Source organism: Apium graveolens, chromosome 1 (assembly GCF_009905375.1).
Source record: "Apium graveolens cultivar Ventura chromosome 1, ASM990537v1, whole genome shotgun sequence".
NCBI lineage: Eukaryota > Viridiplantae > Streptophyta > Magnoliopsida > Apiales > Apiaceae > Apium > Apium graveolens.
The window spans coordinates 90,954,711-90,971,320 of record NC_133647.1 but is presented as its reverse complement, the minus strand read 5'-3'; the positions used below and the strand labels follow the sequence as shown (position 1 = coordinate 90,971,320).

The following is a 16,610-nucleotide window of genomic DNA, read 5'->3' as shown; positions in this document are numbered from 1 at the left end:
ACACAATTCCCTTTTATTCGAAATACGACATATGTATACACAGTTGCAGTGCAATTTACATGTTTTTCTTGAAAAAGGTGCAGATATCAAGTGGTGTCATATTTTTTTCGAGTCCGTAAGTTTCAGCTTTTTGATTGTTACTTGATCATTTTTAACAGGTTCCATTCTCTGCATCACACACAATTTCGAGCCAATTACAGTCTTTTCATGCCTTTCTACGACTACATTTATGGCACCATAGACAAATTAACTGACACATTATATGAAACTTCACTTGAAAGAGAGGGGGAGCCTCCAAATGTGGTACATTTAACTCATCTAACAACACCAGAATCCATCTTTCATCTTCGGCTTGGATCCGCCTCTTGGGCATCAAAATCGCTCAGTACTACTCCACAGTGGTACAGCAAGTTGATACGGGCTTTGACATCTTGGTGTACGATAGTTACATGGTTTTGTAATAGAACGTTTGTTACTGAGAGAAATGTTTTCAAAACTCTGAAATTACAAACATGGGCAATTCCACGATACATCATACATGTATGTTTCTTTCATCTATTATGTTGTTGTTCGGGACACATTAATTATTGAAAGTTAACTTGTTATGATTTAATTGGATGTGCTTATTGCAGTACACTTCACCCAAGCAAAGAGAGTTAATCAACGGTATGATTGGAGAAGCTATAACTGAAGCAGACAGAAAGGGAACTATCGTATTCAGCTTGGGTCTTCTTAATCAGGTGAGCTTTTGCATGCTTTACTTCTAGAATTTAGGTAATGATCCTCTTTCGCAGGATAAAAATTTAAGTTGTGGATTTTTACTATGTAAACACAAATATACCAGGTTTTACAGAGATTTTTTTAATTTTTATTTAGTTTGTTACTAAAGATTCCGCAAGTAATTACATTTGTGATAAGTTGTTAAATCGAAACAATGATAATATAGTATAAATGGATTAATTAGTTACATCCAACATCTCAGGGAGAGGAGATGAACAAAAATGTGGAGCTTTTTATAAGAAAGAATCCCCAGCTAAAAGTAAAGATAGTTGATGGTAGTCGCCTAGCAACTGCTGTGGTCTTAAATAGCATTCCAAAAGGAACAAACCAAGTTGCTATTAAAGGAAACTCGTCGAAGGTCTCCAATTCTGTTGCGGTTGAATTGTGTGGAAGAGGTGTTCTAAGTAAGTAACATTCAATGTTAGAACTAAAAACTAACTTGATAAAGTTAAATTTTGATTTTGTTCCCATATATTTTTACACTACTGGAAACTACTCTGCACTAGGTATCCATTTCTAGCGAATCCGATTTTCAAAGGCTTAAAGAAATCTGTTCTTCAGAGACTCGAAATAATGTAATCCTTTCGAAAAGTTGCTCTCAGAAGGTAATTTTATGATGTAGCTATTAGTAATCACAAGAAAGACATACTTGTATTACAGCTACTATGATGTAATACAGCTATTATAGTAATGCAGCTTTTTCATCTTTTGCGCTTTGAATATTGTAGATCTGGTTAGTTGGAGATGAATTCACAAAAACAGATCAAATGAAGGCATCAAAGGGAACGTTGTTCATTCCTTTCTCTCAGATTCCTCCAAAGAAAATGAGGGAAGATTGCCTTTACAGCAACATTCCCGCAATGTCTGCCCCAAGGCACTTCCAGAATTTAGACTCGTGCGAGGTACAAATTAAGTAATTAAACAATGTGTTATACCCAAAATTTGGCATTAGATTGACTCGGGTCAAATGCGGGCTAGTTATGGTCCAACCCGGTATTGTGTTGTGGAAGTGAGAACGCGTCTAAGCCTTCAGGACGCGCCTGCTTGAGAAGGGGTGTGTTATAGAGTGTGGAGAGTGCATGATCAGGCAAGGGCGCGTCCATGTTCTACGGACGCGTCGATGATTATAAAAGTGCTTGGCACGAAGTCTTGTGGCGGTGGACATTATAGGACGCGCCTACATTTATCATGACGCGCCGTAGGGAGTAGAATGCTGTTCGTAATGGTTTAGAGGAGACGGTGCGAGTCTAAGGACGCGCTCTAATTTCTAGGACGTGTTCCTTGGTTTTGAATGCTGTAAGGAATGATGAGTGAGGAATCAGGTTTGGATCTATGAAGGTGAGGACGCGCCCAATTGTTGAGGACGCGTCCAGTGTTTGGCCTAATACTTTTGATGTTGAGTTCAGGATAGAGCTTGCATAGGGAAAAGTAATGGAAGTTATTTTTACTAGTATATTTGTTGCAGGTACTCTTTGAAGAATTCCCTCCTTGAGACGGTCAAGGAGGGGGATGTCCGTGAAAAGCTTGAAAGCCTCCAGGGGTATGCCTGATGATTGAAGGCCTCCTCCTGTATTCAAGGGGTGTCCTCGTTGGGGATGTGGGGTTTACTTTGGCGTGTGCTTTGGGAGCTATGTTCTTGTATTCAATGGGTGTCCTCGTTGGAGAACTTTGGAGTCATCCTGCACTTTGCACCCAAGAGCTTGGGATCACCTGTCCTGCTATCTGGTGGGTTATCCTCATTCGGGGGACAGGGATGCGTCTGGCACTTGAGGTGAACCGAGGCTATACCTGCGTTCGTCAATCAAGGGAGATAGTTGTAGCGGAGTGTTATCCTTGCGCAGGGAGATGCACTATCCGTGAAGTCCTACGATTACGGACGAGCCTTGGGCCTTCGCGGTTGGGCCTCATAGTTGGACATTCCTAAAGTTAGCGGAAGACGGATATTGGATGGGCTTCTACTGGGCTTAGGAGTGAGAAGTCTAAACTCAATAGACTTCTGGTTCTACAAGAACTACGTCAGGCTTGATCCCTATATAAAGGGTACGTAGGCACATTGAGAGTGTAAGAAGTTGAGAGCTGATAAGAGAGCCACCACTTACTCTAATCAATCTCAGCCTAAAACAACCACAATCAACCACACACCGCTTAAGTTTCCGGCAAAGAACCACCGTCACAGATCTTAGTTCCGGCGAGAAACCTCAATCTTTGTTGTTACCAGATTCCTCCGTCAATAAATTGGCGCTAGAAGGAGGGGTGCTAATTAAGGTCACAATCTTGGGAGGAAAAGATGTCTTACAATCGTGATGGAAGTTCTTATGATGGAAGTGACAGTAGGTCAGAAGGAGAAGGCGGGGGGCGTTATACTCGCCATGAACCTTACGTTCCCAGAAACATGGCGGATCCACCAAGGGCTCCGGATGTAGGGGGACACCTCCAGTTCTCATCAGCAATGCTGATATATTGGAGCAATTATATCGCATGGGGGATACTCTTAACAGTTTTAACTCAAGACTGAACACGGTGGAGCGTCGAAAGATGAGGAGAGGTCGTCGTTTCCCCCGTCATGGTCATGCCTTGGGCAAAGCCCATGTAGTTGAAGGAGATACCCAGGGGAGCGGGGAAAACCCGCGAATCACTCCACGGCGTTTGGAGTATTCGGATGATGTAGAACCTATTGTGGAGCTTGCGGATGAGGACACTAAAGGCAGAGAAAGGCATCGCCTGGGCAACCAGGTAGTGCCACACCCGCATAGGTCTGGGCGTACGATGGACGAGCGTCGTCGTGCGGAGAACACTCAAAACCAAGACGAGGGAGGAAGGGATCGTTCAGCCTTGAAAAGGAGGCTTGGCATAAGGTTGGAGGACGACGATTTGAGGATGTTGCTGGTAGAATGGCAAAAGGAAGGAAATGTCGGAGAAGCGAGGCCCCGTGATACGACGCGTGTGCCCCTCGCATTCCAAAGGGATGACGGGGTGCGGCACCGCGAGCACGAGCGTGCCCCTCCGCGAGGAAGGCCCGGGAATTACTACCGGGGATATCAGAGGAATGGACGAGGAAGAATGGGATATCAATACGGAAGAGCCCCTTACAATGGTAGGAGAGGTGGAGCGCACTCCGCTGGAGAAGCCCCCGCCATTATTCCCGTAGCTTCCCACAGCGTTACTAGTAATGGGTCTGGGGCGCGCCCTCATGACCAGGACGGTGGGCGAATTCAAGTAAGAATGCAGAACAATGATGAAATTCCGTGACGCGGTCAAAATGAACCTCGCGTACGGGAAAATATCTAGGACCACAATGGTAACGAGCCACCGCCGCAGCCTCGGGGCGAGGGACGGCGAGATCCTCCGCCACACCCGGGGGGTAATCAAGGGGAATTTCAGCAAGTCACAGAGCAACCCCAGCAGCCTAATGTTCAAACCATTCCTGGGGTAGGGACGTTTAATGTGAACGACCTCAAGAGGTTGCTCAACCATCTTGAGGGAGGAAGAGTGACGGCGACTGCGCAAGCTCCTTCTCCTTTTGCTGCTGTTGTGAGGGAGGCGCAATTGCCCGCGGGATACAGGAACACAACCAATTACTTGCGTTTCCACGGGAACTCTGATCCTGTGGAGTTCTTGGGGCGTTTTAACATTGAAATGGATGTATATCAAGTACCTGATTTGGCTCGATGCCGTCTTTTGGCAGCCACTTTCAGAGAAGGCGCTCAGCAGTGGTTCCAAAAACTTGGTCCAGGTGTAATTACATCCTGGGAACAGATGAAAACTTTGTTTTTGACACAATTCCAAGCCGCGGTGAAGTACACACCACCTGTTACCATGCTGGCTAATGTGAAACAAAAGGAAGGAGAAAGTTTGACTTCGTATTTCAAAAGGTTCAACGCAGAATCTACTTTGGTGAGGGGTGCAACTGATGAAACATTGAAAATATTGCTTATAGCTGGGTTGCGTGTGGGGACGGATTTCTGGAAGCACCTACAAGGGAAGGACCCATTGTCGTTGGCTGATGTGCTTGCGCAGGCGGAGTCGTTCAAAGCAATCGAGTAGTCACTTGCAGAAACAAAATAGAATGACAATGCCTATAACTCCAAGGGGCGATGCAAGAGAAGGGACAGATCCGTGAGCCCAGATTATCGGCGAAACGCCAGAAGCCCTAACAGGGTAAATGCTGTGGGCTCGCGGAGGGAATGGAGCCCACCATCGAACTACGAGAGAAGAGTCAGCAATTATACACCACTGGCAGCGTCCATTGATCATATCTTCGAGGTAAATAAGGATAGAGGAATCTTCAAGAAGCCCGACCGTTTAACTTCCTGGCAGAGTAGGGACAAGAAGAAATATTGTGACTATCATGAGTCTACTGGCCACGACACCCATGAGTGTCGTCACTTGCGGGATGAGATTGAGGAATTGATCAAGGCAGGATACCTAGGAGAATGGATTGACAAGGTGAAGCGACGCAGGGGACTTGATGACAAGGGTAAGGATGAAAAACAGCCCCCGCGGGCGGAGGATGTTGAAAAAACAGCAGAGGCCAAGTTTCAGAGGGCTGGCAGTATCAGGGCAATTTTTGGAGGACACCCTTTTGTTGGTGATAGTAATCGAGCACTGGAGAAAAACGCGAGAGAAGCGCGACATCCAACGCTCACCAACATCCACAGCTTGGAAGAGAGACCCCCGAAGGTCTTTAAGGGGGAGTCCGCTGATATTACGTTCAAGGAAAAAGAATCTAGGTGGGTGCATCATCCTCACAACGATGCGCTGGTGATTACCATGCTCATTGGGGCAATGAACGTACATCGAGTCTTCTTGGATAATGGGAGTTCTACAAACATCTTGTACTACAGCACCTACAAAAAGCTGGGTTTTCCAGATAGTGACAAGTATTTCGAAGATGCGCACGTCTATGGCTTTACTGAGGAAGCAGTGAGAGTCATGGGTTCTGTCAGGCTTCCCGTCACACTCGGGGAAGGGGCCTTGTCGGTTACCCAAATGATAGATTTCAAGGTGCTAGATCAGGATTCCGCGCACAATGTGCTGGTCGGCAGACCTTGGTTGCGAGCATTCAGGGTGATAACCTCGATACACCAGTTGATGATAAAGTTCCCAACGCCAAACGGGGTTGGCAGTGTGAGAGGGTCACAGTATGAGTCACGCGACTGCTATCATAAGGCTGTCAAGGAATTTCGTAGAAGAAGGTATGAAGGGAAAGGTCTCCCATTTGAGGATGCAGAAGATATTCATACCAAACCAAGTGGAGAGGTTCATGCCCACTATTTCGTTGAAAGCCCCGGAAAGGAAGAAACCAATGTCTCTGGTAATTCTTTTTTGACGCGGGAACGTATTTCGAGGATCCGTAGCGTGGAGGAAGTGGTGGTGAACCATATCGAGGCGATCATACAGAAAGAGGTTAACGGGGAAAAGTTGGAAGGAAGAAGTGAGATTTTGCAAGGTCTCGGGAATAACCTCAAGGTGGATGCTCCTCAAAATAAGGACGCGCCCTTGAACGAAATTAAGGTTGATGCTCCTCCAAACGAGAACGCGCCCTCAGATGAAAAAGTGGAAGTCGAAGACCCCCGAGACTTTGATTTCGATTTGGATCCCAAGATCCTTATGCCCGCCAAAAGACGGGACCGGCCGAAGACACAATATCTATTCCGGTTGATAAAAATGATCCGAGCAGGGTTTTGAAAGTGGGATCCCAGTTGGGTGATGAGATAAGAGGAAGCCTTTCCCGCTTTCTAATTGCAAATCTTGATGTCTTCGCTTGGAGTCATTCAGATATGATAGGAATCAACCCGGAGGTAATATGTCAGTGTTTGAATATCCTCCCGAATTGTAAAGGCATACGTCAGAAACGCCGCCTGGTAAGTGGAGAAAGGGCAATAGCGTTAAAAGAAGAAGTGGACCGATTGTTGGAGGTGGGGCTGATCAAAGAGTCTTTCTATCCCGAGTGGCTTGCAAATCCAGTATTGGTGAAGAAACCGAACAGGAAGTGGAGAACATGTGTGGATTTCACAGATCTCAATAAGGCATGTCCAAAGGACAGCTTCCCATTGCCAAGAATCGATCAGTTGGTGCAACAGCGGGGCATGCGTTGCTGAGCTTTATGGATGCATACTCCGGTTACAATCAAATTCCGATGTATGGCCCCGATCAAGAACATACATCCTTCATTACTGACAGGGGGTTATACTCCTACATAGAAATGCCGTTTGGGTTGATTAATGCTGGCGCGACCTACCAGCGGTTGGTAAACATGATGTTCAAAGATTAAATCGGAAGAACTATGGAAGTCTATGTGGATGATATGCTGGTAAAGTCCAAGGTAGCGGGTGACCACATCAAGCACTTGATGGAAATATTTGACATTCTGAGGAGGTTTTGTATGAAATTAAACCCGCAAAAATGTGTGTTCGGCGTGGAGTCGGGCAAGTTTCTCGGGTTCATTGTCAACCACAGGGGAATTGAGGCCAACCCCGCAAAGATCAAGGCATTGATGGATATGAAGTCACCTACCAATGTGAAACAAGTGCAGAGTTTGACTGGGAGAATCGCCGCGTTAAATCGATTTGTTTCCAAATCGTCCGATAGATGTAAGGAATTTTTCAAGGCGATCAAATTAGCTGGGAAAGACTTTGTATGGACGTCAGAATGTAAAGAGGCTTTCAAAAGAATCAAGGAGCAACTGGGAAACCCTCCCATGTTATCAAAGCCGTTAGACGGGGAGTCTCTAATACTGTACCTTGCAGTGTCTGAATATTCGATCAGTGCAGTTCTGGTTAGAGAAGAAGATGGGCAGCAATCACCAGTGTACTACGTGAGCAAGCGGTTACACGATGCTGAAACTCGCTACACAAGTATGGAGAAACTGGTTTACGCCCTGATTCTTGCGTCAAGAAAATTGCGACCGTATTTTCAAGCCCATAGAGTTAAAGTTCGCACAGCATACCCGCTGCGACAGGTCCTGCACAAACCAGAATCATCAGGCAGAATGCTGAAATGGGCTGTGGAGTTGGGACAGTTTGATTTGAAATATGTACCTCGAACAGCGATAAAAGGGCAAGCCTTAGCCGATTTCTTGTTGGAATTTGATTCTGAAATTTGTGATAAAGCTTTGGTAATGCTACATCCGCCTCGTTCTGAGGAGTCTTTGGAAGAATTTCCGCATCCTTGGTGGATCTTGCATGTGGATGGGGCGGTTAACAATGGAGGAGTAGGTGCGGGTATAGTACTTGTGTCTCCGGAGGGTCACCATCTGATGAGTGCCATTCATTTCAAGTTTTATGCAACCAATAATGATGCGGAATATGAGGCGCTGATTAATGGCCTGAAAATCGCTTTGGAAATGGGTGTGCGGAACTTAATTGCAAGAAGTGACTTCGAGTTGGTAGTGAATCAGGTGAATGGGGGATTTCAAGCGCGAGGCCCACGAATAGAATTATACTTGAGATGTACGCAGCGCCTGATTGGAATGTTCAAAGAAGTTAGATTGGAATGTGTTCCACGGGAGAAGAACAGTAATGCGGATGCTCTGGCAAAAATGGGGTCGCAACAAGAGGCTGTGTTGTTAGGATCCATCCCCCTTGAAATCCAGGAGATTCCTAGTATCCCAGAGGTAGAAACTATGCGAGTGGATGAGGCTCCCAAGGAGACATGGATGACGCCCATTTTAGCCTACATTCGCAAGGGAACACTCCCCGAGGATAAGTTTATGGCTCGCCGACTCCGCTATCAGGCTGCAAGATACGTGATATATGACGAAGTCTTGTACAAGAGAGGGTTCAACCAACCTCTGCTTAGGTGTGTTGAAGAAGAAGAAGGAAATTACATCCTAAGAGAGGTGCATGAAGGAATCTGTGGCAATCACTCGGGGGGTAGTTCGTTGGCAATGAAAGTTTTGCGCCAAAGGTATTATTGGCCCACAATGAGAGAAGATGCTACAAATTTCGTCAGGGCATGTGATCGCTGCCAGCGCTTTGCAAACTACTCGTCTATGCCGGCGACACTCTTGACGCCTATGGCAAGCCCGTGGCCGTTCGCCATGTGGGGAATTGATCTTATCGGGGAATTGCCGAAAGCTAAAGGAGACGTCAAATATGCAGTGGTTGCGGTCGATTACTTTACTAAATGGGCGGAAGCTATGCCACTGGCTACTATCACCGCAAAGAAAATCAGAGATTTTGTTTTCAACTCAATTGTATGTAGGTTTGGAATCCCTTACAAGCTTGTCTCCGACAATGGAAAGCAGTTTGATAGCAAGGAGTTGCGACAGCTATGTGAGGAGTTGAAAATCAAGAAGGAGTTTGCGGCCGTCTATCATCCTCAAAGCAATGGACAAACAGAAGCTGTTAACAAAATAATAAAGCATATCCTCAAAACCAAGCTGGAGGAACGTAAAGGGAATTGGCCTAAAGAACTCCCGAAGGTGATGTGGTCATACAACACTACGCCGCGATCTACTACAGGAGAAACGCCGTTTATGCTGACTTACGGCTACGAAGCTATGGTCCCCGTGGAAGTTGGATCGGGATCACTTCGCAGAGATTGTTACGGGAAAGAAGATGCTGAGGTTAATCAAAGGCTTCATTTAGATCTCTTAGAGGAGACGAGGAAAAATTCTCAGCTAAGGCTAGCGGCATATCAGCAGCGCGCCGCAAGGTATTATAACAAGAAGGTAAAAGGACAATTGCTGAAGGTGGGGGATTTGGTACTTAGGAAAGTGATGCCCAATACAAGGAACCCCCAACATGAAGTGTTTGGAGCTAATTGGGAAGGACCGTACAGAATAAAGTCCATCCTGTGGAAGGGGACTTATCACCTTGAAGATATGGACGGGAAGCTAGTTCCGCGAGCTCGGAATGCGGAACATCTCCGAAAGTATTACCAGTAAGGTGTGGCTTTGGCCCCTTGCGTATTTCTTTTATCATTTTGGGTTATGCCCAGATTATAGGCTAGAATTAAATAAATTCCTCCTAGCCTAGGGAGGTAGTGCATGTACTACTTACCTTTGGACTAGTTGAAGGGTCATTTTTTAGAAATAATTTCCCCACAGAGCATAGTAGCCGTGGGACTGGTGCACTTTTGACATCAGAGCGCATTATAAATAAAATTTTGAAACTTTCCAAAAGGATATTTGCTCAGTTTGCATGATCTCATGACGCGTCCTAAGTGAAGGGCGCGCCCTAAGCTAGGGTTTTATATGAACGGAACTCGAGTAAAATGTGCTATTTTCAAGGACGCGCCCAAGTTATCTTGGTTGATGCTCTTTCAGTTGAATGTTTCTTTAATTTTGACAAAACATAACTAAAAAAAAAGGGGGAAGACAGGTTCTTACTGAGAACGCGTCCTGCCTGAGGTACGAAGTATTTCTTTGAGATAAATTTAGGCACGTCAAAATATTAGGACGCGCCCCATTGTGCTTTGTGCCTTGACTAAATACACAGGTATAGCATAGTACCATGCTCATGTACTTTCCAAAACAAATAAAGACGCGTTCAACTAGACAGGACGCGCCCACAACGGACATTTGCTTGATCTGTGATAGTAGAAAAGATAACAACAATATTTCAAATGTCATGTGTCCACAACATAAGACGCGCCCATATAAATGACAGAATATAATATTTAAGTAAAAATCTGCATGGTTAAGGCAGAGAAGCTTCATAAAAAGTGCAAGCGAATAAAGTCCAAAAATAGTCATTACAATTTGTAAGGCTTCAAGGGGCCCGCACCCTTAAAGTAGTTCAAGTACATAAAAAACAGAGGACGCGTCCTAGGCAGGAGGCGCGTCCTAAGGTTTGTCTTGATCATCCGCAGGGGGAGGTTGAGTCTGAAGCGGAGTAGGAGCAGGGGACGCGTCTTCTTCCTCTAAGCCTAGAAAAATCCTCTTGTTCTTGATGGAGTCCGCGGCCCTGACCCTAAAATCATTTACCCATATCTGGGTATCTGCATCAAACTTTTAGAATGTATACTCTGGGTCGTTGGCAATGAACCCAGAGCACCATTCTTCAAACCCAGCCTGGAAGCCGTGCTGATAAACTAGCTTTTTCTCCTCTGTCCATCCATGCAGCCTATCATCATTCAAGGTGTCGAGCTCCAGCTGCATGGTGGAATTCAGGGTGATGACGCTGTCCATTTGCTTTTCCATTGCGGAGATATTGCCTTCCAAAACAGCTTTTTCTGTTTCTAGACGCGTCCTCTCCCCCTCCAGGCGTCTGATTTCAGCATCTTTTTCTTGGGCAAGCAGGGCAATGTGTTTTTCCAAAGATTTAACTTTGTCTTCGGCCTGGCTCTTCGCAGTATCTGTAACAGCAAGATGCGCCCTGAGCCTGGCGGCCATGTTAGCACTCTGCCTGGCATGCAGGTGAAGCTCAGCTGCAGCCCTCACCATGGCCTCCTCTGTTTGCTGCTCTGTTCTAAAAGTCCAACCTCTGACTTCATCCTCTGTGAAATCCCCAACAGAGGATGCGCCCAGGTATCTGAGAACGAAAGACTGGTCATCAGGAACTACCTTTTGACGCTTCAAGGGCGCGTCCTCCACCTTCTCGGGAATGTCGAACACGGTAGTGTCGATTATCTTTGGTGGAGGAGAAGGAGTTGCAACAGGAGGTGGGGTTTTTGCCTTTGAATCAACCTTTGTAGGAGCTTGTTTCCTTGCCCTTAGTTTTTTGGAAGCCCCAATTGCGAATCCTTTGGGGAGTGAGGCCATATCTGCGATATAAACTTAAAAAGGGGATTAGTTATGTACAAGAAGACGCGTCCTGAAAGAAGGACGCGCCCATATCATGATATAAAGGTCTACGTGCATGACAGATATAGAAAAATGCAAAGATGTATAAATGAGTGTGAAAATGACGCATCCTAAAAAAAAAATATAACGCATCTTACCTAGGATGTTTTTTGTAATAAAGAGACACGCCCGGGGTGTAGGGCGCGCCCAAGGTGATAGTGCATATATAAAGTAGCGTTTATAAATCAGGCTAAGGTTAAAGGGAAAAGGTGAGAATAAATATGACGCGTCCTAAAGCCGTGAAGCGTCTTACGTATAATGATTTCTTACCTTGCTCTAAATCCACCTTCTTGTTGACATCTGGCTGAATAACTTCTGTGGCTTGGAGCCCTCTGGATTTTTCGAAAGCGGTGAGGATGGGTTTCCCATTATGGAAATTTGCAGAGAGAACCCACCCGTGGGGACAAAGCTCCTATTTTCTTCAAATTTTCCTCGGTGATCATGTCCTTGAGGTTGAAATGTTTTTCAGCATACTGTAAAACCTTCTCCGCTCTTTTCTTCTTCTTTCCTGCTAGCTCTTTCTGGGTCCTTTTGTCTAAAAGAAGGGAGAATAGGTTACAACAAGGAAGATAAAGAAAAGGTTATAAGAGAAAGGGCGCGCCCTGATAGAAAGGACGCGTCCTAAACTCACTTGGTTCCAGGTTGAAGCGAACGCGTGTCCTTTTGACGTCGTAAATATAGAAAAATGGCTCCTTCCAGTCTCTTTCGTGGCTAATTTTACCTTCATTAAATCCCTTGTTGTTCAACCATTTGTTGACTACCAGAAAATGGTACCCGGGAATTGATTTCCTGATGTTGTAAAAGAAGCTGAATTCTTTCATCGAGGGCGCGCCCAGCTTCAAGTTATGGTACATGATGAACAAAGCCCAAGCAAGTTTGTATAAATTTGGTGATAGTTGGACTGGAGCCACGTCGTACCATTTTAAAATTTTCTTAATGTATGGGTGCAAAGGCGCGCCCACACCCAAGGAAATTAATTTTGGAGTAAGCACCATTCTTGGGATCCTTTGGTTCCCAACGTTGAAAATGTGCGGCCTCATGGTTCGAAGAGGGCGCGCCCAGATGCCCTCCATGTCATAGTATTTTATGTGCCATTGGATTTCTCAGTCGGTTGCGGTCGAGTCAAGGGCAACACATGCTAGCTTACCTTCTTTCTTTCTTCTGGCATTTTTCTCTGCCTCAGTTAGAGCGCCAAGCCTGGTCCAGTCACAATCCACTTCAACATCTGAAGGATCCCAATGTTCCAGAGGAGAGTCTGATTTTTGAGGAGATACGGGATATATTTCGGGGTCAGGAATCCTTCTTTCGAACTCACTTACACTGTGTGGGGACGCGTCCCCAGAAGGAGCCGCGCCCTGAGAAGATGACGCGTCCATATCAGAAATAGCCATTCCTTGAGGTTTTTGGCTTGTAGTGGGGATAATTTCGTCGTCCGTCCAATATTCGATGGCGGCCCTTGTATGGAGAATTGGAGTTCTTTGCCTTTTGACTCCCTTATTTTCCATTCTTGAAATTATGGGAACATGGTCCATGGAGTCAGAGCTGGAATCAGATATTATTGAGTTTTTTGATTTGAGGGAACGCAAGACGCGTCTTCCTACTCTAAGGAAGGAATTTGTCCTGTGGATGTTGGGAAAGTCGGGTTTAAAAGCTATCAGATGTGGGGAGTAGATTCCGAGGCGTTTGTTGAGGGCTTTGAATGGATGAAATGGTGAGAAGGAGGACGCGTCCTCCAGCTACAAAAGAATGAATAAATATTTGAGGACGCGTCCATATGTTAAAAAAAGAAGAAAAAAGAAGATGGTGAATGAGTGAATCATAAGAAAGATGCTAGAAATATTAGAGGACGCGTCCTAAAAATCTATCATATGAAATTCACTGTCAACACACGTCCTAGTAAGGTGTTGCCCTTATATGACCTTTACTTAAAACGGTTTAAACAAATGCCTTTATCAAAGAAAAATAAGACGCGCCTTGACGGGAAGACGCGTCCTACGTGGTTATGATGCGGAGGAATACTAATCGACTGTTACAATTTGGGGGAAATAAGATAAATCCTAGAAACATGTAGTTGGGAGATCAGGGAAGCTAAACGTGTTATATTTACCTATACATACACATATACATATAAGGAGAATTAAGAACGGTGCATGGAAGCTCGAAGCATATGAACGGGTTTTTGCTCATGAAACTCGATTTACTCAATTAAATAAGAAAGTAAAAGAAGATTTGTGTACCTTGTGAGTTGACGGTTGGATTGAGCTAAAGAAATAGGGAAATGGCTGGATAGATCGCCGGAATTTGGACCTCGAAACTCCTGCTTAAAAAGGCGGCAATGGCGGTTGTGTGAGAGAGAAAGAGAGATGGTGGTGGTGGTACGGTGAAATTAGGATATTTATAGAAGGACGAAAGGACGACAGCTGTACACCACATGCAGAAGGTGAAAGTAAGACGCGTCTTCCTTTCACGACGCGTCCACCTGTTTTGAGCCAAATTTCGTTTAGATGAAAATTCCAATTTTGTTTTTAACTGCAAATGGAATTTGGGGGGTAGTTGTTATACCCAAAATTTGGCATTGGATTGACTCGGGTCAAATGCGGGCTAGTTATGGTCCAACCCGGTATTGTGTTGTGGAAGTGAGAACGCGTCAAAGCCTTCAGGACGCGCCTGCTTGAGAAGGGGTGTGTTATAGAGTGTGGAGAGTGCATGATCAGGCAAGGGCGCGTCCATGTTCTGCGGACGCGTCGATGATTATAAAAGTGCTTGGCACGAAGTCTTGTGGCGGTGGACATTATAGGACGCGCCTACATTTATCATGACGCGCCGTAGGGAGTAGAATGTTGTTCGTAATGGTTTAGAGGAGACGGTGCGAGTCTAAGGACGCGCTCTAATTTCTAGGACGTGTTCCTTGGTTTTGAATGCTGTAAGGAATGATGAGTGAGGAATCAGGGTTGGATCTATGAAGGTGAGGACGTGCCCAATTATTGAGGACGCGTCCAGTGTTTGGCCTAATACTTTTGATGTTGAGTTCAGGATAGAGGTTGCATAGGGAAAAGCAATGGAAGTTATTTTTACTAGTATATTTGTTGCAGGTACTCTTTGAAGAATTCCCTCCTTGAGACGGTCAAGGAGGGGGATGTCCGTGAAAAGCTTGAAGGCCTCCAGGGGTATGCCTGATGATTGAAGGCCTCCTCTTGTATTCAACGGGTGTCCTCGTTGGGGATGTGGGGTTTACTTTGGTGTGTGCTTTGGGAGCCCTGTTCTTGTATTCAACGGGTGTCCTCGTTGGAGAACTTTGGAGTCATCCTGTACTTTGCACCCAAGAGCTTGGGATCACCTGTCCTGCTATCTGGTGGGTTATCCTCATTCGGGGGACAGGGATGCGTCTGGCACTTGAGGTGAACCGTGGCTATACCTGCGTTCGTCAATCAAGGGAGATAGCTGTAGCAGAGTGTTATCCTTGCGCAGGGAGATGCACTATCCGTGAAGTCCTACGATTACGGACGAGCCTTGAGCCTTCGCGGTTGGGCCTCATAGTTAGACATTCTAAAGTTAGCGGAAGACGGATATTGGATGGGCTTCTACTGGGCTTAGGAGTGAGAAGTCTAAACTCAATAGACTTCCTGTTCTACAAGAACTACGTCAGGCTTGATCCCTATATAAAGGGTATGTAGGCACATTGAGAGGGTAAGAAGTTGAGAGCTGATAAGAGAGCCACCACTTACTCTAATCAATCTCAGCCTAAAACAACCACAATCAACCACACACCGCTTAAGTTTCCGGCAAAGAACCACCGTCAGAGATCTTAGTTCCGGCGAGAAACCTCAATCTTTGTTGTTACCAGATTCCTCCGTCAACACAATGTATCTTCTTTTAAGTAACTTTATTTCAAATACAACAAGAACTACATATATTTTGCGTTAAATATTTTGAGTGACAGAATTGGTTACCCCGAAGGATGATAAGTTCATGGCGTATAGCTGGAATAGTGCATGCATTAGAAGGATGGAATGTCCACGAATGCGGCGACATGATGTTCAGCATGGACAAAATCTGGCAAGCCACTCTTCAACACGGCTTTCGTCTACTCCCGGCCAGTTCGAACAGAATATTGAGCAAGTAAATGCTATCAAGTATGCAAACATTTAGATATTTTCTCCTAAGCAATTTTGAATAATTCTACAAACGTGACTGAGCAGTACTGGTTTGAAGTGGCTCTTCAAGCATGTAGACTTTCGAACTCAAAAATAAATAATGTGTGTTTACTGTTATATGTTTTTCAAAAAATTATCATGCTGCGCTTGTTGAGAGAATGGTATTTTATCTAAATTAGTGCTGAGCTGATATTTCACTTTTTTATATTATAATTTTAGATTTCAAAGGGTGCAAAAGGTGGGAAATCCAAAAGACATTTCTCTTGGTCAATTTGGTCCGCTGAATGTCCAGTTTTTTATGGAGATTTGACCCATCACTTCATGAAAAAGCTTTTCCTCAAGACACTACAATAATCAGAAAGCATAGCTAATTCATACAGGGAAATGATATTTCAAGAACCGATTTTTTTATTTTTAGAACAATTGTCTTGCATATGCCCCTTTCATTCAGAATTAGACATAGGGATAGCATTAGCGGCGCAGGTACGTGTTTTAAAAAATATTTTTCATGTAAAATTCATATATAATATAATAATATTAAAAAAATTAACCTTGTGCCCTCATTTCTCAACTCCTCGAAATCTGATTATTTTTTCTTTTTTCTTTTTATTAACTATATATTTGATTTTATATATTAATTTTATTATATTTTTTTTGCTTTGACATACTAAGATTAAATTGACCTAATGAGAAATATTAAGGTTATATAAGTTGTCGACTTAAGATTAAAATTGTCGGCAGTTTTCAGTTCAAAATCAAACAATTGTAAAAGAATGAAATGAATACCCAATTTTTTATGGTTATATAAATGAAAATATCTATATTCACATGATCTGGTGATTTCTATCTATTTAATACTTCCTTCGTCCCAATTTATTTTATCACAT

At 44.4% G+C, this 16,610-nt stretch overlaps 2 protein-coding genes across 5 annotated transcripts in view; both read left to right on the top strand.

Annotated features, from left to right (window-relative positions):
* LOC141665043 (very-long-chain aldehyde decarbonylase CER1-like) overlaps nucleotides 1-16,199 on the top strand; it is a 44,281-nt gene extending 28,082 nt beyond the window's left edge. For 3 of the 4 annotated variants that reach the window (XM_074471035.1, XM_074471029.1, XM_074471040.1), the window contains 6 exons: nucleotides 159-540; nucleotides 633-740; nucleotides 983-1,184; nucleotides 1,287-1,385; nucleotides 1,509-1,682; nucleotides 15,510-16,199. In XM_074471035.1, the coding sequence (XP_074327136.1) occupies nucleotides 208-540; nucleotides 633-740; nucleotides 983-1,184; nucleotides 1,287-1,300 (657 nt within the window). In that variant the 5' untranslated portion in view covers nucleotides 159-207 and the 3' untranslated portion in view covers nucleotides 1,301-1,385; nucleotides 1,509-1,682; nucleotides 15,510-16,199. Of the gene's footprint in view, nucleotides 1-158; nucleotides 541-632; nucleotides 741-982; nucleotides 1,386-1,508; nucleotides 1,683-15,509 lie in introns of all 4 variants that reach the window. The other variant, XM_074471026.1, reaches the window with a different exon arrangement.
* LOC141685997 (uncharacterized) lies at nucleotides 7,067-9,670 on the top strand. Its single transcript, XM_074491086.1, has 4 exons — nucleotides 7,067-7,373; nucleotides 7,530-8,580; nucleotides 9,322-9,487; nucleotides 9,587-9,670. Exons 1-4 carry the CDS (start codon nucleotides 7,067-7,069, stop codon nucleotides 9,668-9,670), a joined length of 1,608 nt encoding a protein of 535 aa, XP_074347187.1.
* Nucleotides 16,200-16,610: the final 411 nt, after the last annotated feature.